Source organism: Gymnoscopelus braueri (assembly GCF_963280865.1).
Source record: "Gymnoscopelus braueri genome assembly, chromosome: 12".
Taxonomy (NCBI): Eukaryota; Metazoa; Chordata; class Actinopteri; order Myctophiformes; family Myctophidae; genus Gymnoscopelus; species Gymnoscopelus braueri.
In genome coordinates this window covers 39,727,022-39,750,487 of record NC_137614.1, presented here as the reverse complement: position 1 = coordinate 39,750,487, position 23,466 = coordinate 39,727,022, and the positions used below count along the sequence as shown (strand labels likewise).

The 23,466-nt window shown below is 41.7% G+C and overlaps 1 protein-coding gene across 1 annotated transcript in view; it reads left to right on the top strand.

Moving 5' to 3' along the window:
• Positions 1-23,466, top strand: part of plxnd1 (plexin D1) — a 123,072-nt gene that overhangs the window by 94,206 nt on the left and 5,400 nt on the right. Inside the window, exons 30-35 of the mRNA XM_080444941.1 lie at positions 1,046-1,080; positions 1,901-2,005; positions 2,889-3,052; positions 3,764-3,911; positions 11,915-12,055; positions 12,227-12,301. Of these exons, the coding sequence (XP_080301067.1) occupies positions 1,046-1,080; positions 1,901-2,005; positions 2,889-3,052; positions 3,764-3,911; positions 11,915-12,055; positions 12,227-12,301 (668 nt within the window). The remainder of the gene's footprint in view (positions 1-1,045; positions 1,081-1,900; positions 2,006-2,888; positions 3,053-3,763; positions 3,912-11,914; positions 12,056-12,226; positions 12,302-23,466) is intronic.

The following is a 23,466-nucleotide window of genomic DNA, read 5'->3' as shown; positions in this document are numbered from 1 at the left end:
CTCAAAGCAGCCGGCAGGCCTAATGGGGCCGCAGTGCTTCCCAAGTTAATATAAAACACCTTCCTGTCCGCCTGTGATCAGTGGAGGGGGTCTGGACAGAGGCCTGCCGGGATGCCAGCATCACTGGCACAGCCAAGCCCGTAATGAGAGTTTGGGTCTGGCTGGTGCTCTGTTTGTGTTTGTGTGTGTATTAGGTCTGTGTGTAAGTGTAAAGACTGGGTTTTTATGTGTATGCCGGGGAATATAAATATAAAAATAGCAGATCTACAAGCTCACAGCGCGTGAGCTTGTGCTATTTTTGAATGGCCAAAGCATAAAATGTGGTTAAAGTGGTAGAAATTATTGTGACGCTTTATTGAGAGTTTCTCTGGGGACCCCCTGGAACCCCCTCCCCAAGGACCTCACTTTGAGAACCACTGCTGTATGTCATTCCCATTATCTCTCCCCGTATTTCCTGTCTCTCTCAACTGTCAAATAAAGGCTTCAAAATTCCACAAACGTGAAAAAAAAAAACGTAAAAAAGAAAGAATATGCACGTTTATGCCTGCATGTAAATGTACGTATGGATGGAGGGTGTGTGTTTCTGTGTTTCTGTTTATGTTTAGAAAGCCAGCGAGGTTTTAACCCTCTCCCCTAACGATACCCAGGCATTACTCTCTCATTACATTGGCTCCAGAGCCAATCAAAGTCTCATAGTGTTTCTGTCTCTCCCTAATCTCCCCCCCTTACTTTTCTCCTCGCCTTTCACTCGTAATCTTTCTCTTTCATTCCAGCAGACGGCCCCTCCACCCCCCGCCCCCACCCCCCCCCCCATCCACCTTAATCACTTTCTCTCTCGCATGCACACTATCTCCCTCTCCCTCCCCTTCAGTCTGCCTATTTTCTTTTCTCTCCTCTATCTGTCACACGCCCCCCCTCCTCCTCCGCCTCCTCTCCTCTCTCTCTCTGTCCTCCTGTCTCGTCTCAATTCTCTCTCACCTCCACCTCCACTGATTGCTCATTGTTTCATGATGTATGTTGTTCTCTCTGTCTCTCTCTCTTTTAGCCAAAGACCTGGACACGGAGAAGTATGTTCATTTGGTGAGTTTCTTTTAGTGTTACACACTTACCTCACAGACAATCAGAACACTCATGTTGTCATGGGCGGTGCCGGGGCCTGGAAGTTATTATTGCGGCAGTGTTTCTCCCCTGCGTGCGCCTGGTGTCAGTCGTTTTGGAGCTCGCCCGGGACGACGGAGGGAATGGGGGTGAGCAGAGGTGAATCAGGAAAGCTGCTGAGGGGACATGACAGCGCTAATGCCGCTTAAGCTCTTTTATAAAAGTCAACCCGAGATATGGGCCCTTTGACTTTAGAATAATGAGTTCCACTGGAACACGTTTCTCTTCGTGCCGTTCTTTTTTTAAGGAATAGGAGGAATCTTTTTTCCTTTCTTTTATTCTTGCTTTCTTTGTTTATTTCAATATTTTTTCTTTCTCTCTTGCTCTCTGTCTCTCATTCTTTCATTCACTTTCTTTCTTTCTTTCTTTCTTTCTTTCTTTCTTTCTTTCTTTCTTTCTTTCTTTCTTTCTTTCTTTCTTTCTTTCCTTCTGTCAAACCACTATTTAGACACGCATGAGCATGACAGACACATGATACACATGATGTACGGCAAAAAAAAAAACTAATTTCCCCTTTCCAAATCCCAGCACTTCCCTAAATTCCATATGTTATTCAGAACAAAAACTAAAAAAAAAACTGACTTGGTCTCTTGGATCACATGTCTGATGCAAGCGCCACGAGACTACATTCTCCAAATCGACAAAGCAGACGCTATAGAGACACAAAGGCATTCATTTAGCTCCTGGTGAGGCGGTGTATTGATCGTTACCGTGTGCTGTGCTCTTGCCTCTGGTGTCACAGGTGCTGCCTAATGACGAGCCGTCGGAACACAAGCGGTCACACCGGACGAGCCACCGCAAGAAGGTGCTGCCTGAGATCTACCTGACACGCCTACTGTCCACCAAGGTGAACACACACTCACGTCCCAGTCACACCCCCAATGGGTACCACACACACATACTTTAGGGCCATTTGGGTCCATTTGGATCCAGTGTTTATTTTAACCCATTAAGGCCGATTTTACAATCAGTAGTATGCCTTACTAGCATTTAGCAGTAAATGCCTTTTAAATCAGTAGTTCTCACTTCTCTCACAAGATATTTCTAAAATGTTCAAAAATAGCAGATGTACAAGCTCGCAGCGTGGCACTAAGTGACACGCTGTGAGCTTGTATATCTGCTATTATTTGAATAGCCAACGCTACTCTAAAATGACAAAGATGCTTTCCTGGTTTTAATGGGTTTTTAACTAAGAGTTAATTGCACACAGGGGATGTTACTGTGCATAGTAGACATTAGCTATTAGAGATATTACAGTTAGAGATGTTAATCACTTCACAACCTACTTTTTTTTAACGGCGGTCCCCCGGGGGTCTATACTTGGAGCCTCTTATATTTCCCCCACTACACCAAATCGCTTCACCGAAAGTAGCTGATCTACAGGCTCACAACGTGTAGTGAGCTTGTAGATCTGCTATTTTGTCCAATCTATTATTACATGCTCAGAATAGGGATGCTAGGCTTCATGTGGTTAAGCCCTACTCTATAGCAGATCTACAAGGTCACAACATGTCGCAATGTGAGCTTGCAGATTTGCTATTTTCACTGTTTGTCGGCCATGATGACAAGCCCAAATTAGGGATGCCAGGTTGAAAGTGGTTAGAACTTCATCCCATTCTGCCACACTATCACCCAACCTCCTACGTTTTCACAGCACTTACCTTACAGTTGCTTGTTGTCTCCGTGTCGGCTTCCGTTGCTTCAATCCCGTCGATGTTGTTCTTTCACAGGGAACGCTGCAGAAGTTCCTGGATGACTTGTTCCAAGCCATCCTCAGCATCCCTCCAGATCGCCCCCCGTTTGCGGTCAAGTACTTCTTTGACTTCTTGGAGGAGCAGGCTGCCAAACGGGGGATCTCGGACCCAGACACGCTGCACATCTGGAAGACCAACAGGTGAGAGGCAGACGCTATAGTGTAGCAACAAAAGTCTGGCAAGTAAGTCTTGCGTAGCCACTAGCCAGACATTCTGAGATTTACACAAGACTATCTGGCAAGTGAGAATAGGCTCTATACACAGCAGCCATATTGGGAAGAAATTGGGCCTCTTCCTTACTTTCTTCGCAGGTCTTACCAGTTATACTAATTAAGGCTAAATGTTCCATTTAGTGTAGCACAGTGGTGCTCAACTTTTTAATTTCAAGGACCCCCATAACTCTGAGAGTGGGAACCACCTCAAGGAACCATGAGGGTACCAATTTCTTTCCAATATGGCTGCTGTGAATAGAGCTTATGTCCGGGACTGACTTTACCACTTAAGCCCTAGGCACTTTGTAGTATGACCGCCACAAAACTATAGTCTCTCAAGCCACTGTCGGCTCACACAATTTCCAAATGCTTCCGCCTAAACAGTCTGTGCAACGGAAGCGTTGAAAATGCGAAGGGAGTAAAGCAAATGCGCCCCCACTTCCGTTTCGTCTTTGTCCTACTGCAAATCAAATTAGTATACAGCTTGCTGCTTAGCGAGTTAGCGGAAAGGGAAATTCTAAAGATATTAGAAGATATATTAAAGATATTTTAAAGTATATCTTCGTGAACGGAAAGTGGTTTGAGTGGTTAACGTGGTTTCACTGCCTGTCACCTTACGTCCGGCCCCTTCTTTTGCAGTTTACCTCTGCGTTTCTGGGTGAACATTCTGAAGAATCCTCAGTTTGTGTTTGACATCGACAAGACGGACCACATGGACGCCTGTCTGTCTGTCATCGCCCAGGCCTTCATAGACGCCTGCTCTGTCTCGGACTTGCAGCTGGGCAAGGTGAGACGCACACGAGCACGCACACACACGCACACACGCACGCACACACACAAACACACACACACACACACACACACGCAACGTAAATCCACATGTAAGTAGGCAAGAATGCACACAGTCCCCTGCAAAGAGGCTATATATAATACTGTGTTTATACAGTATACGTGTAGATATATAGTGTATGTCCACTGTATAGATGGATAGACAGTCAGTCAGACAAACGAGAGTGTCCATAGTTCAGTCATAAATCTCTACATACTATAAAAATAAAGCTCTAGATTTAGGGACACTGCATGCATATGGTTTTATAAGTCTCTCCTAGCTTCCCCCCCTCCCCATCTGTCTCCTGAGTCCCATGTGAACCCTCATCCCCAAGAACTCAGCCTGTCAGCCCTGTCTACCTCTCCTCATGTTATTTCACCCCAGTTGGCTGATCCAAGGTCAGGAGCTACAGGGATCTCTTCTTCAAAGTGCTGTCTCTGTGTGTGTGTGTGTGTGTGTGTGTGTGTGTGTGTGTGTGTGTGTGTGTGTGTGTGTGTGTGTGTGTGTGTGTGTGTGTGTGTGTGTGTGTGTGTGTGTGTGTGTGTGTGTGTGTGTGTGTGTCTGCGCATGTGTATATCCGTGCACGCTCGCGTGCGTGTGTGTGTGTGTGTGTGTGTGTGTGCACGCATGCGGGTGTGCTTGTGTGTCTGACCGTCTGGACAATGTTCATTTGACTGTGTGTGTGTGTGTGTGTGTGTGTGTGTGTGTGTGTGTGTGTGTGTGTGTGTGTGTGTCTGTGTGTTAGTCTGATTGTGTCTCTCTATTTGCGTGCGCGCGCCAGCGCACGTGCGTGTGTGTGTGTGTGTGTGTGTGTGTAATTGCATGTCAGTGTCCTCACTCTTCACAAATCCGTCTCATCCCTCAGACACTGTGACCCCACAGACACTGCGCTTCCTGTCTCTCTCTGACTGACTTCCTCCCTGGAGGAAGCCCAGGGCTCATCAAATAGTGCTCCTCTCCTTTCACTGACAAACTCAAATGTTCATCACCACAAAACCGGCTAGACCAGTGGTTCCCAACCTTTTCTGGATCAGGGCCCACTTGAGAATCTCGAAAGCATTCGCAGCCCACCCATCTGACCACTGAACCCGGCAGCCTATCGGCCGCATGTTTTAAAAATATATATATGTTTATTATTTTAATGATCAATCAATCGATTGTGTTCCGGCTATGATCAATGGAACTAACGTAGTATACTTTACGTTTATATATTTATCCACAAGGGCAGTATCATGGTCAGTATGATGGTCAGTATGATGGTCATTATCATGGTCAGTATAATGTCAGTATCATGGTCAGTATAATGTCAGTATAATGTCAGTATCATGGTCAGTATCATGTCAGTATAATGGTCAGTATAATGTCAGTATAATGTCAGTATAATGGTCAGTATCATGGTCAGTATAATGCCAGTATCATGTCAGTATAATGGTCAATATCATGGTCAGTATAATGTCAGTATCATGGTCAGTATAATGTCAGTATAATGTCAGTATAATGGTCAGTATCATGTCAGTATCATGGTCAGTATAATGTCAGTATAATGTCAGTATAATGGTCAGTATCATGTCAGTATCATGGTCAGTATAATGTCAGTATAATGGTCAGTATCATAGTTAGTATAATGTCAGTATCATGGTCAGTATAATGTCAGTATAATATATAATGCCAGTATCATGGTCAGTATAATGTCAGTATAATGGTCAGTATCATGGTTAGTATAATGTCAGTATGATGGTCAGTATAATGTCAGTATAATGGTCAGTATCATGGTCAGTATAATGTCAGTATCATGGTCAGTATAATGTCAGTATCATGGTCAGTATCATGGTGGTCAGTATAATGTCAGTATCATGGTCAATATAATGTCAGTATAATGTCAGTATCATGGTCAGTATCATGGTCAGTATAATGTCAGTATCATGGTCAGTATAATGTCAGTATCATGGTCAGTATCATGGTGGTCAGTATAATGTCAGTATCATGGTCAATATAATGTCAGTATAATGTCAGTATCATGGTCAGTATCATGGTCAGTATAATGTCAGTATCATGGTCAGTATAATGTCAGTATCATGGTCAGTATCAATGTCAGTATAATGTCAGTATCATGGTCAGTATAATGTCAGTATAATGGTCAGTATCATGGTCAGTATCATGGTCAGTATCATGTTAGTATAATGTCAGTATCATGGTCAGTGTAATGTCAGTATAATGTCAGTATCATGGTCAGTGTAATGTCAGTATCAATGTCAGTATAATGTCAGTATCATGGTCAGTGTAATGTCAGTATAATGTCAGTATCATGGTCAGTGTAATGTCAGTATCAATGTCAGTATAATGTCAGTATCATGGTCAGTATCATGACGGTATCATGGTCATATCACAATGACACAATGACATATCGTCATTGTTAGGTGGATCCAGTTTAGTCACAAGCTCTTGTTAATACTTTTCATGGTTAAATATGTATAAAACCCACAGACACACTTTGGGCATGTCATTATACTGCATGTCATTATACTGCATGTCATTATACTGCATGTCATTATACTGCAGGAGAAGATTGGCTTGGGTTTCGCTATTTTGTGCGACACACGATTTGCGATCAAATCAGGCATTCATTTATGAAAAAAACATAAAAAGATGAAATATGCAGATACAAGGTTTCTGCCCGACAGCGATGATATGCATGCACACTGTATGCACGACTTCAAGGTTCACAAGTTTACAGGCTCAGCCCATGGTTTTGATGTTTCAAAAAATTGTCATAAGAATAGAGAAAAGAGAAGGACAAACGAAACGGAGTCGCATGACATGACACCATGTATTAACATATATTTGAAATAAAATTGCTAAGTTGTGGTATTATCAAACATAATTGTAAAAGACAGTCTACATTTCCCTGAAGGAAATGCATGTATTTAATTAAAGTCTGACCAGAAACGAGGATAAAACATATCCCCACCAGCCATAAAGATGAATGACCAGAGAGGGGGATATCAAAAGCAGATCCATGGACAACCTAACCCTGGTCACATGTACATAAAATACAGCTGGTAGCAGCATTATAGACAGTGAAATGATTGTACTTCAAGCTTCCTCCACTTCCTCAAGTTTCCTCACAATAAAATGAGAATAAAATAAAAGACTCCATCTCAGCATCTGTGCTGCGTGACCTCTGCCCTAGCATTCCTGTGTCACTCCGATGTCCTGTCATACAGTAAAGACAGCGGTAATGAGAAAAGAACAAAAACAAAAACATCACAAAACTTCCAGATGCGTTTCCTGTACTTTTGCTCCGAGTGATTATGAACAATGCTTTTGCTTGTGCACGGAACTGTGCTGTAGGACATAGTGTGGGCAGGTTATTCAATGTGGCCAGGACTGTAACTCATGGGGAAAGAGACTGGATTGTGGATAATTGGGGACAGTGGTGGCCTAAAGGTCAGAGGAGTATGCTTGTGGCCGGAAGGCTCTTAGTTCGATCACCCTGACTGGCAGGAAAACATCTATGCGGTGAATGAGCAACACTCACCCCTCCCTCAGTAGTACCCACTGTTGAAGTGCCTTTGAGAAAGGCACTGATCCCCACTGCTCCAGTGGAGCTGCTCAGTGACCAACAGTATATTTTCAGCTGCCAGAGCCTTTCTGCCATCCATGTCTATGGTAAAGACGCGCCGGAGAGCTTCTTCTTCTTTTCAGCAGTCGAAACATTGTGCTTCAGTGCTCTCGGCGTCCAGCGTTTTTTTTTTTTTTTGGCTGACCACTCTGGGCTCCTCAACCAGAAAATAGTTATATAGAGATGAACACCATTGATCAATGTCTTTCCTCCTGCAGAGGGTTGGGGAGCCACCTCTTTTTTTCTTGTGTCTCACTCACTGCATGTGTAGTAGCTCTGGACATGATATCCAAAGCGCTCCTCCGTTCGTAAAACAATTTCTTTGGACTAAGATTGTAGTTTCGGTGGTGCAAAGGCAAAGTTCCTGTCCAACACTACGGAGTTTGAATACTCTGCGGCAGTGGTGGAAAAAGTACTCAAATTATTTACTTAAGTAATAGTACCAATACTGCAATATAAAAATACTCTGTTACAAGTAAAAGTCCAGAATAAAAAAATTACTTGAGTAAAAGTACAAAAGTATTGGCATCAAAATGTACTTAAAGTACCAAAAGTAAAAGTACTAAATATTTGAAAATAGCAGATCTACAAGCTCACGTTGTGAGCTTGTAGATCGGCTATTTTCAAATAGCCTATGTATAAAATAGGGCTAAAGTGGTTAATGTATGTTTTATTATATCATAGTTTATATCTGAAAAGTAACTAGTAACTAAAGTTTTCAAGTAAATGTAGTGGAGTAAAAGTACAATATTTGCCTCTGAGATGTAGTGGAGTAGAAGTAAAAGTATTGGAAATTGGAAATACTCAAGTAAAGTACAAATACCTCAAAATTGTACTTAAGTACAGTACTTAAGTAAATGTACTTAGTTACTTTCCACCACTGCTCTGCGGTGCCTCTGGCTTGGCCTCAGCATCCATGCAAGAGCGCAGTTGGCCATGTTCGTGGGAGGGCAGCCAGGAGGGGAGGGGAGGGTGATCTTTGTCGCTGCACCAGCGACTGCAGTGCCTGTCAGTGAGGGGTGTTTAGCGGTGAGGAGTAGGGTGGAGGCGCTACGCCCCTCCCAGCGGGGGCTCCTCACTGGCAGGATGAGAGCCAGTAGGGGCAGCAGTGACAAGGCTGCCAAGAAATGTGTGGGGAATTTGGGATTTGGTATAACCGCTAAAAATAACGAAAAGAATAATTGGCTACTCAAGAAAAAGGGGAAAAAACTGTGGTTTTAAAGGGCAGTTCCCAGGTGCTAATGTGCATAACTGTATGACATGATATGCAATATTAATGCTTAGTGAACCTACTTGCATAAGTAATAGCAAAGTGTGCATGTGTGCACTTATATATTACTGTACTTGTGAGGGCCTTAATGCCCCCTACAAGTATAGTACAATTTGAGAAATAGACATTGTGAAGACAATTTTCCTGGTCCTCACAACGTAAATGTTGTTTTATGTGTGATTTACGTGTGATTTTTTGATTTGTAGGCTTACAATTAGGAAAAGATTGCGGTTGGGATTGCAGGCCGGTGTCACGTGGTGACAGAGTTAAAAATGGCATTCATAAAATCGCTTTTGATATCCTCACAAGTATAGTAAATACAAACTGCATGTGTGTGAGTGTGTGCGTGCGTGTGAGCTGTGAGTTGTGTGTTTGTGAGAGTTGTGTGCACATTTCTGGCAGTTTGGTGACAGTCCCAGCACCAGGTCAGGACAGCGCAGAGTATGGGGTCTGGATTAGCCAGGGCTCGGCAGGGGCGGGAGAGAGGTGGGAAACTGCTGTTTCCACGGAAACCTTCTTATCTGGCCGGCTCCACGCACACACACGCAGCGTCCTGGGGTCACGGGGGGTTACAAGGCAGATGGACGAACCGCAGGAAGTGACCTTGCGGACAGGAAGAGAGGGTTCCCTATCAGGAGAAGTGACAGGGACTGGAGCTGCAGGCTCCCCAGCACCACAAAACATACAGGAAATATCCTCAGTGTTCATTTATACATTTGTAACTCTGAGAGTCTACAAATGGAACGCCTCAAGCAGACAATAGTTATATAGAGATGAATGCCACTCATCAATGTCTTTTCTATGCAGAGGGTTGGAGAGACGCGCCCACAATCACTGAGCAGAGGCTTCTTCCTGCACACTGGCTTCACTTAAACATTTTTTTTATTAAATACAGAACGTTTCGGTTTGGACTGAAACGTTGTTCTGTATTGCATAAACATTTTTGTAAGTGAAGTCTCTTTTGTCATGTCGGCTTTACTCTCCAACGCACCTGTGTATAAGTAGGTGTGCAAAATGACTTTTTCTATCAACGGTGCACGGGCAAAGATACAAACATGTGTGCACACACGCTTTCTCTCTCTGTCACACACACATACACAATTACGCACACGTGCGCGAGCGCACGCACACACACACACACACACATGCAAAACATACAAACTCAAACACACACATGCGAACATGCGATGGTGACACAAATAACTCATGACACATTGAAATATGAAGGTGCACTGTAAGCACATCCACTGATGCTTAAAGCTGAGGCTGCCCATCTATTTTACCCTCCCGCTCTACAGTACGTGTCCTACTTTCTCGCCCACTCTCTGCCTCTCTATCTCACACAACACGCGCGCACACGCACACACACACACACACACACACACACACACACACACACACACACACACACACACACGCGCTCACGCGGGGGCACACGTCCATACACATGCACACAACTAAAACCCAAATCGTCACTGTTGGGTGGAAACCTTCTATATCCAAAACCTGTTCCTTTTTATTATTAAAAAGGTAAAATAGTGAAAATAGCTGATCTACAAGCTCACTACTGCATGTCGCTCCGTGACACGTGAGCATGTAGATCTGCTGTTTTTCTCTACTTTTGTGCGACACTGTTGAATGACGAAGTATAGGGCATTCATTTACGGAAAAAAAACAACAACGTTGAAATATGGAGATACAAGGTTTCTGCCCGACGGCAACGAAATCCATGGCCGCAACCTCTCAGCCCCACACAACGTTGCTTTGTGCTTGACTAAGCAGCAGCAGTGTGAGAGCTTGAAGTGACTCAGGAGACCAGTGGAGGTATGCAGGCCTATTGTTTTGACTGGAATGTTCTCTCACACTGTGTGGTTAGGAGGGCCTATTTAAGTTTCCTATTGTGAGGCGAGGAAGCCGTGCGTGATCCCCTCCCTCCATTGTGTTCGCTTCGGGGTGGTTCTGAACGCCTCGTCAAAGAAAATAACATCCATGTCGAATATCTGAGTCTGGGCCTGGTACGTGCACGGTAAATTCCTATGTTAATTTAACTCAGAGAATACACAATTGTAACCAAATGGACCCTTACGGGCCTACAGTATTTGGTTCAGAGAGTGCTCAGAGGGTCCATTTGGAAAGAAAATTGCACTCTGCGTTAGATGAACACTGAGAATTTCACTGTGTACTATATGACGTAGAAATATATAAACGTATGATTGAAGGTGCACCCTGCTGCTGCTGCACGGGCACTTATTATACTGTACATGTATACATATGTCTGTTATATCAGATTGCTATTTTAACTATCCCATTTTATTGATATTTCATTTAAACCATGCACCTTATGTATGTACATATTTGGTATATGTTCTGCCATTTTTAACTGCCTCATTCCATTTCTATTTTAACTGCGCACCTTCTGTACATAATGTATATCATGCACCTGTTTTACGGTTTATTTCTTCCTCCTTTCTTGAAACTACAAATGATGGGAGCTTGTACGACATAGAATTTCTCCCACTCCCCCCCCCCCCCCCCCCTGTAAACCTGTCATGTGACAGTTTTGAGCAAAGTTGAGTTGAGTTGAGATAAAAAAATATTTTTTTTTCCAATCTGTATGGTAGTATGTTAATATAATATAAGTAACACATAGTTAGTTGTGGTTGGAGGTCGTCTTCCTACTTCTATTGAGACAAATAGGCGTGGTAGATAAGTAAGCTCACAAGCGCAACATCTCCTTGGCCAAGCAGGGATGCCTGCTGCGTCGAACGGTAGATGTTGTGTCTCCCATGGGGAGACCCGGGTTCAGATCCCAAGTAGGACATTAAACTTGACACCTTGATTGTCTTTTGAACTACAGAAGATTCGTCATAATCCTACCATCAACTCATTGGCACAGTGATAAATGATGCATGCAAAAGTCACAATCAAAGTGAGAAGTATTAGATGTCCAATGAGCAATGAAGTATTTTACTTTGAATTCAGTCCCCAGGGTCAAAGTCGCCTAACTTTTCCAGATCATTGAGTGGTGGTTTTCATCATGATAAACAACATAATGTTTGTTTGTCTTAGGACTCTCCCACCAACAAGCTACTGTATGCCAAGGAGATCCCAGAGTACAAGAAGAGGGTGCAATGCTACTACCAGCAGATCCAGGAGATGGCGCCACTCAGCGAACAAGAGATGAACGCTCATCTGGCTGAGGAGTCTCGGGTGAGTGGGAGAGATAAAGGCATTATATCGATTTAAAATCGATGCCACTGGAAACAGCAGCGAATGAGATGCGCTGGCTAAATATACAAGCCTTGTGTCTTGGTGTTTTCATCTTCATTCCGTTTATGAGGATATATGGTATTGATATTTGCACTATTTTCCGTCCCACAGAAATACAGAAATGAATTCAACACAAACCTGGCCCTGACAGAGATCTACAAATATGCCAAGAAATACAGAAGCCAGGTAAGAATCCTCATATCTCCCTTTCTATCTCTCTCTCTCTCTCTCTCTCTCTCTCTCTCTCTCTCTCTCTCTCTCTCTCTCTCTTATCTGGATTAGCAGTGTTACTCTTGTCTAAACTGGCCCCATCTTCACCCTTATCACCTGGTTCTATACCACAAGCTGTGTTCAGTTTCACAGTTACAGATGGCAATCAGAGCATGACCATCAGTATGGGAGATCAGACACATGTTGACGGAGCTAGCGCACAGTGGCGTGGAATTGCAAAATACAATAACAAAATTACCCAATCAGAGCCCTTGAACTTTTAATTGTTGAGAGTCAAATTTCCACAAGAATGCTTGAACTGCCCTTGAAGAACAAGAACAAGTAGAAACTCTAGCTGTGACTGATGTCTTACTTACGATTCTTTCAAGCTCCAGAGACATGAAAAGGAGCCAAACCCATGGTCAGCCAAACCCCTTATGGGGGACCGTGACACCTTGATTGTCCTTTTAACTGCAGACGGGTCATACTCCTACTATCAAGTCATTGGCAGACTGATCAATGATGCTTGCAAAAGTCACAATCAAAGTGAATAATGTCGGCAGTTGGCAGTATTTTGCATCAATTGTAGGTGTGAGATACAGGCCAGGTTGAACGGGGAGGCATGACCAACATTACGTTAAGGGTATTACAATAGTCAAAGTGATTTGTAATAAAAAGCTTATGTAACCCTTTCAAAATCAGTGAAAGATAAAAAGGACTTGACCTTAGATAAACGCTTTAGCTGGAAGAACAGCATTATTCTGTTTATCCAATTTAAAATCACTGTCCATTTTGACGCCAAGGTTGGTTAAAGTGGGCTTTGTCGGTTTTTTGAAAGCATAAGTAAATTTTTTAAAATGTATCATTATCTTGTATATATTTTTTTACATTACCTTATCTGGCAATACCTCATCAGCTGTCTCTACCAGTAGCAGGACAGAGGAATGTAAAGTTACTCTAAAACCACATCTCCCGTTGCATTTTCATCTAACCTCCTTAAGCCTTCATAGAGTCCACACATTCTCTCCTCTTGCCCTTGTGTGACTCTTCTCCGTAGAGGTTTAGTCAGTGGTGACTGTGCTTTAATGGAGGGCCCTCATCATAACACCATTTAGCTGCTTTCCTCTGTCATGCTACTGTACTGGCACAGCCCTGGGGCTTAGACCGTGATTCACAGAGCTCCGTGAATGGCCTCTGATTGCCTATTCTCTCCCCTATAGCGCTGCTCTCTCCGCTTGGTAGCACACTGCCGCTAAGAGCCAGTAAATCCCACTGAGCTGGTGACAAACTATGAGGCATGAAAAACAGACCAGATGTGGGTTTTGTAAATAATGTGAAGAGGAGAGAGGCTTTTGTGGCGTGGAGGCATGAGAAGAGCTTGAAGCACTCCACTTAGTTTTTGAGCGCTCTTGTTCATTTTCTATGTCCAGGCAGGTGGCTGATTTCCTCCACTCTGGAGTGCATGAATGCTTGACAGCCAGTAAAAGTTATTGTCTCCGCCAGGCCGGACGGCTTAAGGCCAGATACTATGTTATGTTTTGCTAAAAAAACACCTCTACAAGGTTAAGTATTTCGTTCTCACTTGCATCTTCCATGCCAGCGTGGCACAAGAAGTAATGTTAGGGGTTTATAAACAGAAGGTTCTAGGTTCAAAACTAAAAAACAACTCAATAAAACAACTATGAAATCTAACTTGCTGTGATTAAAGAGAACTGGTTCAAATGCCTCAATAGAAAGCTAAAACAGGCATCAAATCAAAATGAGGAAAGTTCAAACAAAAAGTAATATTTGAGGTTGTAGGGAAAGGTGACAGGTCAAAACATGAAAATCCACAGCAAACCTCTCCCCCTGACAGAAGTGGTATCGTGGTAAGATAAATACCTTCCAAAGCAGAGATTGTGAGTTCAGAAAAAATAAAACATACTTTTTTTCTTTTCTTTAGTTTTTTTGCATGAGTTTTTGCCTGTCTCTAATCTTTCACTGAAGAGCATGCAATAGAACTCAGACAATTGTTCAAGTCGCTCCGGTCCGAGTCCAAGTCGAGTCCCAAGTCATTTGGTCCCAAGTCCAAGTCGAGTCCCAAGTCGTTTGGTCCCAAGTCCAAGTCGAGTCCCAAGTCATTTGGTCCCAAGTCCAAGTCGAGTCCCAAGTCAATCCAACCCTCAGGTCCGAGTCCCAAGTCGAGTCCCAAGTCATTTGGTCCCAAGTCCAAGTCGAGTCCCAAGTCAATCCAACCCTCCGGTCCGAGTCCAAGTCGAGTCCCAAGTCATTTGGTCCCAAGTCCAAGTCGAGTCCCAAGTCTTTCTGTTGTGGGCAAGTCAATAATGCATTTAACTTGAAGGTTAAGGATGATTGTATTTTAATATATTATAAGAATAGTATAACTATCTGTGAAATATAACCCATTTATTTCACAAAATAATGTGTTGGCAAATGACCAATATTTAGTTATATAGGTCTCAATATGTCACATTCAGCCCTGGACTTCACTGACTGAAGTAGGGCTCACATTAATCACATTAGATTCACAGAATGAATTTTACCCACAAGTTATTTTCATTCAAATGAAATGTGAATGAACTTGCTCTAATATTGACTTTAGTTGATGTTTCAGTCTTTAAAATATAGTATTTCTTAATTATTAAATAATTACAGCTTGTAGATTGGCTATTTTCACGATTTCAAATTGTTTTTAAATAATAATGAAAAAGGAACATACAAGATTTCCACCCGACAGCCATAATAAATAGCCAATATATGGTTCTGTATCAGTATATGAGTCAGTTTTTGCAGATTTCATTCTAATTGGCTACTATGCCTGCATATGAATTTCATGAGCCTGGGTAGGTCACCCTGGCTTGGCGGAGATATGCCCTATAGCGCACACTCTGCACAGCAGCAGCAGGTGAAAGCAATTCACTTAAACGAGGGTTGTGTTGCGCACCAAAAAACGGACTAAGACTTTATTGCTGTTACCATGGATAAAGTAAATTCGACAGTGGTGAGTGACTTTCATGTTTACAAGTACGTATATCTCGCTGGCTGGTGCCACCGTTGTTGTTGGGGTGGCTGGGGTCATAAACAAAACACGAACTAGTTGCATCGCCAGGCGTTGTGAGCTTGTAGATCTGCTATTTTCGCTTGACTCGCTTCTTTTGGGCTGGTTTTCCTAGACCTGGTTGCTTGTTTTTCCTCACAACACTGGCACTGATGATAACTAGACGGCAGCCGTCATAGAATCAAAATGACCCCGCTGGGAGCGGTGGTGGCGTTTGTGGTAGAGTGAGCATGGATTTGTATGAAGAGAGATTGCGCATTTGCGGTAGAGTGAGCATGGGTTTATATAAAGAGAGAGAGCACATTTGCGGTAGAGTGAGCATGGGGTTGTATTAAGAGAGATAGCGCATTTGCGGTAGAGTGAGCATGTGTTTATATAAAGAGAGAGAGCACATTTGCGGTAGAGTGAGCATGGGGTTGTATGAAGAGAGAGAGGCATTTGCGGTAGAGTGAGCGCATTTCACACACAGATCATTCATAGGGGAAAAAACAAAACGAGTCATTAGAGTCATCTTGTCTCGAGTCGAGTCGAGTCGGGAGTCATTGGCTAGCAAGTCCGAGTCGAGTCTCAAGTCTCGTTGGTCTTTTACCTTCCAAGTCCGAGTCGAGTCGCAAGTCTTTACCTTCAAAGTCCGAGTCGAGTCGCAAGTCGTCAAATATACTCGAGTCAGACTCGAGTCGAGTCACTATGACTCGAGTCCAATTGTCTGATAGAACTACCTGAGCATGAACCACGGTGGTACAGTGGTAAGAGACATACTTTGCAAAGCAGGTATTGTGGGTTTAAAACAGACTGAGAAGTCTCTTTTTTTCTAAGTTTGTGCCTGGCTCTATTTAACCTTTCACTGAAGAGTGCACAATAGGACTAGTATGGACTGTATGAACCACGTGGTACAGTCAAGTGGTAAGATACTGTACATGTTGTATAAATCAGAGATTGTGAGTTCAAAACTCAAAAAAAGACTGAGAAATCTCTTGCAATTCAAAAAAGTGCCTGGCTCATTTGGGGGAATTTTCACATTTCCACTCTATCGAAATTCTACAAGGTTTAGTATTTAGTTCTCACTTGCATCTTCCATGCTTCTGCGGCATGAGAGCAATGTCAGTTGTGCGTAAGCACAAGGTTTGGGGTTCAAGGCCACCATTTGACACATTTTCACATTGTCACTGTCCATCAAAATTCTACGAGGTTAAGTATTTCGCTCTCACATGGAGCCTACATGCCAGCGTGCTCAAGCAATAAGGTCAGGGGTTTATAAATCGAAGGTTGTAGGTTAAAAACTCACAAAAAACAACTAAATAAAAAACTAAAATGACTATGAAATCAAACTGGTGTGATTTAAAAAAAGAATGTTCAAATTCCTCAATAAAATTATTAAGCTCCTCCCTCTGGATTCAGGGTTCAAAGCTCAACTAATACAAAAGACCACTCCAACAACTAATACAAAATATCTCAAACAACCAAAACAACAATCAACACAAAACTTCAAAGTGCCTCAATAAAAAAACATAAAACAGTGTTCAAAAAAATAACAAATAAGTCAGATATAATACTAATAATGTCAATGACATACAACAAAAATTGTTTTGCTTCGTATGTAAATGTATTAAGCTCCTCCCACTGGAGGTGGGCTTTACCCATGCTCCTCCCCCTCCTACCGGAGCTAAAAGACGGCGTGAAGGAGGGAGGCGGGCTGATTCCACGCTCCTCGCCTTAAAAAGAGCAAAGATAGAGATTTACCAGGACCAAGATTCAAACCCCCAACCTTCCACCTGCAAGGCCTCTCCTTTTCTCTTGCACCACCAGGCATTTCACACTAATTAGAAACTCGAGGTAATATTTGAAGTTTAAGGGAGAGGTGGTCTACAGCAAACACCGCTCCCCCTGACAGAATGACTGAATCTACTAGATTCACTGATGATCAGGGTTCATTATGACACAACCTTTTTGAGTTTTAGGTTATTGTTAAAAACCATCTGTTGAAACATTTTTTTTTAAAATGCAACAGATGGTTGGAGAGCAAACAGAGGGATGTTTAATGTTATCAAAACACATATTCGTTATTGTCATATCTTAAAGTCATTCATCAATTTCAGAAGACCAAAACTAGCAGTTTTAATCAAGAGTGTGAACCTGGCTCAGAGTTCAAACAAAATAAGAGCAATACACTTAAACACAGAATTGATTATTAATCTAAAGACAAAGGCTAATTAACTAATTGTTTATGAGTGAGTTAGTCTGCAGAATCTGTAGTGGATGTGTGTAAAGCAGTGGTTTGCAAAGTGGGGTCCAGGGGACCCTCATGGTTTCTTGAGGGGGTTCTGAATGTCCCCTTACATTTCTGTAACTCCCGAGTGTACAAAATGGAACCCTAATGGTCCATTTGTACACTCAGAGATATGGGGATCATTGAAATTAAAATGTCTTAGAAGTAAGGAGTTGGATGATGGATGCAAACCAAAAGACAAACAAGCCAAAATGTGAGGGGAGAATGAGAGACTCCAAAAGTAATGAAGACTGCTGTCACTATGCGAGTCAGGACGGAGTGCAGTACAGGAAGACCAAGGCAGACTAGTTCAGATACAAGGAGTTTTCTTCTTTTTATTATGACAAAAACCAGGGAACACAAGGAGCACAAGAAGGACTAGGAGGGCACTTGCAAGTTTCACTTGTAAAGGCACAAGAAGAAAGCCTACATACACCGAATCAAGGAGACTAGATCAAACACTAAGATACTCACAGACAACTACATACAACAAACAGACTGGCAGTGAAGGGCAAACAGAAACCCATTGGAGACACAGGTGCTTATCTATGGACAATCAACACACGATTGGCTAGGGTTAAACAAGACACAGGTGAACAACATTTGCAAATGACAGGGTGAGACAAGACAGGTACTGTAGCAGCAAACAGGAAACACTCAGACATCACTACAAAACAAAAGGTACACAAGTGTAAATTAAAACTAGAACTAAGAAGATATATTTCTAAAATATGTAAAGAAACACAACTGTATTGTAAAACACCAAGTATGACTAAGAAACAAGGAACATAACAAGAAAACACAACAGTTATTGTTAAAAAAAACATCTGTTGGAACACTTTTCTCTGCACACAGATTTACTCTTTCGTTGAGAGCAAATAGAGGGATGTTTAATGTCATCAAAATACAAATCAAGTGAACTTTTTCACTCTCCATCTAAATTCTAAAAGGTGATTCTTAGTTAATTATTACATGCTCAATTCCATCTTCCATGCTAGCATGGCATGTGAGTCAGGAGTACAAACCATGGCTCAAGTGATGAATCAAGGGTTCATAAACAGAAGGTTTAAGGGCCAAAACTTCAGAAGAAAAAAAATCACTCTCCGTCTAAATTCTCAAAGGTGGGTGAAGTATTACATTCTCAGTTAATCATTACATTCTCAATTGCATGTTGCATGCTAGCATTGCACATGAGTCAGGAGTACAAACCATGGCTCAAATGAGAAATCAGGGGTTCATAATCGGAATATTGTGGGTTCAAAACTCCCAAATAACATTTTTCACTTTCCATCTAAATTGTGAAAGGTGAGTTAACTATTACATTCCCGATTGCTTCTTCCATGCTAGCATGGCTCAAATGATAAATCAGGGGTTTAGAATCTGAAGGTTCTGGGTTTAAAGCTCTCAAAGAGCATTTTTCACTTTCCATCTACATTGTGAAAGGTGGGTTAACTATTACAATCCCGATTGCTTCTTCCATGCTAGCATGGCTCAGATGATAAATCAGGGGTTTAACATCTAAAAGTTCTGGGTTCAAAGCTCCCAAAGAGCATTTTTCACTTTCCATCTAAATTGTAAAAAGCAAGTTAACTATTACATTCCCGATGACATCTCCTATGCCAGGGTGGCTCAATAGATGAATCAGGGGTTTAAAATCCGAAGGTTCTGGGTTCAAAGCTCCCAAAGAGCATTTTTCACTTTCCATCTAAATTGTAAAAGGTGAGTTAACTATTACATTCCCGATTGCATCTCCTATGCCAGCGTGGCTCAATAGATGAATCAGGGGTTTATAAACCAAAGGTTCTGGGTTTGAAACTCCCAAAGAGCATTTTTCACTTTCCATCTAAATTGTAAAAGGTGAGTTAAGTATTACATTCCCAATTGCATCTTCTATGCCAGCGTGGCTCAATAGATGAATCAGGGGTTTATAAACCAAAGATTCAGGGTTCAAACCTCAACTAATACAAAAGACCACTCCAACAACTAATACAAAAGACCACTCCAACAACTAATACAAAATATCTCAAACAACCAAAACAACAATCAATACAAAACTTCAAAGTGCCTCAATAAAAAAACATAAAACAGTGTTAAAAAAAATAACAAATAAGTCAGATATAATACTAATAATGTCAATGACATACAACAAAAATTGCTTTGCTTCGTATGTAAATTTATTAAGCTCCTCCCACTGGAGGTGGGTTTTACCCATGCTCCTCCCCCTCCTACCGGAGCTAAAAGAGGGCGTGAAGGAGGGAGGCGGGCTGATTCCACGCTCCTCGCCTTAAAAAGATCAAAGATAGAGATTTACCAGGACCAAGATTCAAACCCCCAACCTTCCACCTGCGAGGCCTCTCCTTTTCTCTTGCGCCACCAGGCATTTCACACTTATTAGAAACTCGAGGTAATATTTGAAGTTTAAGGGAGAGGTGGCAGGTCAAAAGTTGAAAGTCTACAGCAATACACCGCTCCCCCTGACAGAATGACTGAATCTACTAGATTCACTGATGATCAGGGTTCATTATGACACAACCTTTTTGAGTTTTAGGTTATTGTTAAAAACCATCTGTTGAAAAAAATTTTTTAAAAATGCAACAGATGGTTGGAGAGCAAACAGAGGGATGTTTAATGTTATCAAAACACATATTCGTTATTGTCATATCTTAAAGTCATTCATCAATTTCAGAAGACCAAAACTAGCAGTTTTAATCAAGAGTGTGAACCTGGCTCAGAGTTCAAACAAAATAAGAGCAATACACTTAAACACAGAATTGATTATTAATCTAAAGACAAAGGCTAATTAACTAATTGTTTATGAGTGAGTTAGTCTGCAGAATCTGTAGTGGATGTGTGTAAAGCAGTGGTTTGCAAAGTGGGGTCCAGGGGACCCTCATGGTTTCTTGAGGGGGTTCTGAATGTCCCCTTACATTTCTGTAACTCCCGAGTGTACAAAATGGAACCCTAATGGTCCATTTGTACACTCTCAGAGATATGGGGATCATTGAAATTAAAATGTCTTAGAAGTAAGGAGTTGGATGATGGATGCAAACCAAAAGACAAACAAGCCAAAATGTGAGGGGAGAATGAGAGACTCCAAAAGTAATGAAGACTGCTGTCACTATGCGAGTCAGGACGGAGTGCAGTACAGGAAGACCAAGGCAGACTAGTTCAGATACAAGGAGTTTTCTTCTTTTTATTATGACAAAAACCAGGGAACACAAGGAGCACAAGAAGGACTAGGAGGGCACTTGCAAGTTTCACTTGTAAAGGCACAAGAAGAAAGCCTACATACACCGAATCAAGGAGACTAGATCAAACACTAAGATACTCACAGACAACTACATACAACAAACAGACTGGCAGTGAAGGGCAAACAGAAACCCATTGGAGACACAGGTGCTTATCTATGGACAATCAACACACGATTGGCTAGGGTTAAACAAGACACAGGTGAACAACATTTGCAAATGACAGGGTGAGACAAGACAGGTACTGTAGCAGCAAACAGGAAACACTCAGACATCACTACAAAACAAAAGGTACACAAGTGTAAATTAAAACTAGAACTAAGAAGATATATTTCTAAAATATGTAAAGAAACACAACTGTATTGTAAAACACCAAGTATGACTAAGAAACAAGGAACATAACAAGAAAACACAACAGTTATTGTTAAAAAAAACATCTGTTGGAACACTTTTCTCTGCACACAGATTTACTCTTTCGTTGAGAGCAAATAGAGGGATGTTTAATGTCATCAAAATACAAATCAAGTGAACTTTTTCACTCTCCATCTAAATTCTAAAAGGTGATTCTTAGTTAATTATTACATGCTCAATTCCATCTTCCATGCTAGCATGGCATGTGAGTCAGGAGTACAAACCATGGCTCAAGTGATGAATCAAGGGTTCATAAACAGAAGGTTTAAGGGCCAAAACTTCAGAAGAAAAAAAATCACTCTCCGTCTAAATTCTCAAAGGTGGGTGAAGTATTACATTCTCAGTTAATCATTACATTCTCAATTGCATGTTGCATGCTAGCATTGCACATGAGTCAGGAGTACAAACCATGGCTCAAATGAGAAATCAGGGGTTCATAATCGGAATATTGTGGGTTCAAAACTCCCAAATAACATTTTTCACTTTCCATCTAAATTGTGAAAGGTGAGTTAACTATTACATTCCCGATTGCTTCTTCCATGCTAGCATGGCTCAGATGATAAATCAGGGGTTTAACATCTAAAAGTTCTGGGTTCAAAGCTCCCAAAGAGCATTTTTCACTTTCCATCTAAATTGTAAAAAGCAAGTTAACTATTACATTCCCGATGACATCTCCTATGCCAGGGTGGCTCAATAGATGAATCAGGGGTTTAAAATCCAAAGGTTCTGGGTTCAAAGCTCCCAAAGAGCATTTTTCACTTTCCATCTAAATTGTAAAAGGTGAGTTAACTATTACATTCCCGATTGCATCTCCTATGCCAGTGTGGCTCAATAGATGAATCAGGGGTTTATAAACCAAAGGTTCTGGGTTTGAAACTCCCAAAGAGCATTTTTCACTTTCCATCTAAATTGTAAAAGGTGAGTTAAGTATTACATTCCCAATTGCATCTTCTATGCCAGCGTGGCTCAATAGATGAATCAGGGGTTTATAAACCAAAGATTCAGGGTTCAAACCTCAACTAATACAAAAGACCACTCCAACAACTAATACAAAAGACCACTCCAACAACTAATACAAAATATCTCAAACAACCAAAACAACAATCAATACAAAACTTCAAAGTGCCTCAATAAAAAAACATAAAACAGTGTTAAAAAAAATAACAAATAAGTCAGATATAATACTAATAATGTAAATGACATACAACAAAAATTGCTTTGCTTCGTATGTAAATTTATTAAGCTCCTCCCACTGGAGGTGGGTTTTACCCATGCTCCTCCCCCTCCTACCGGAGCTAAAAGAGGGCGTGAAGGAGGGAGGCGGGCTGATTCCACGCTCCTCGCCTTAAAAAGATCAAAGATAGAGATTTACCAGGACCAAGATTCAAACCCCCAACCTTCCACCTGCGAGGCCTCTCCTTTTCTCTTGCGCCACCAGGCATTTCACACTTATTAGAAACTCGAGGTAATATTTGAAGTTTAAGGGAGAGGTGGCAGGTCAAAAGTTGAAAGTCTACAGCAAACACCGCTCCCCCTGACAGAATGACTGAATCTACTAGATTCACTGATGATCAGGGCTCATTATGACACAACCTTTTTGAGTTTTAGGTTATTGCTAAAAACCATCTGTTGAAAAAAAAAAAAAAAAATGCAACAGATGGTTGGAGAGCAAACAGAGGGATGTTTAATGTTATCAAAACACATATTCGTTATTGTCATATCTTAAAGTCATTCATCAATTTCAGAAGACCAAAACTAGCAGTTTTAATCAAGAGTGTGAACCTGGCTCAGAGTTCAAACAAAATAAGAGCAATACACTTAAACACAGAATTGTTTATTAATCTAAAGACAAAGACTAATTAACTAATTGTTTATGAGTGAGTTAGTCTGCAGAATCTGTAGTGGATGTGTGTAAAGCAGTGGTTTTCAAAGTGGGGTCCAGGGGACCCTCATGGTTTCTTGAGGGGGTTCTGAATGTCCCCTTACATTTCTGTAACTCCGGAGAGTGTACAAAATGGAACCAAATGGACCCCTAATGGTCCATTTGTACACTCTCAGAGATATGGGGATCATTGAAATTAAAATGTCTTAGAAGTAAAGAGTTGGATGATGGATGCAAACCAAAAGACAAACAAGCCAAAATGTGAGAGGGGAGAAT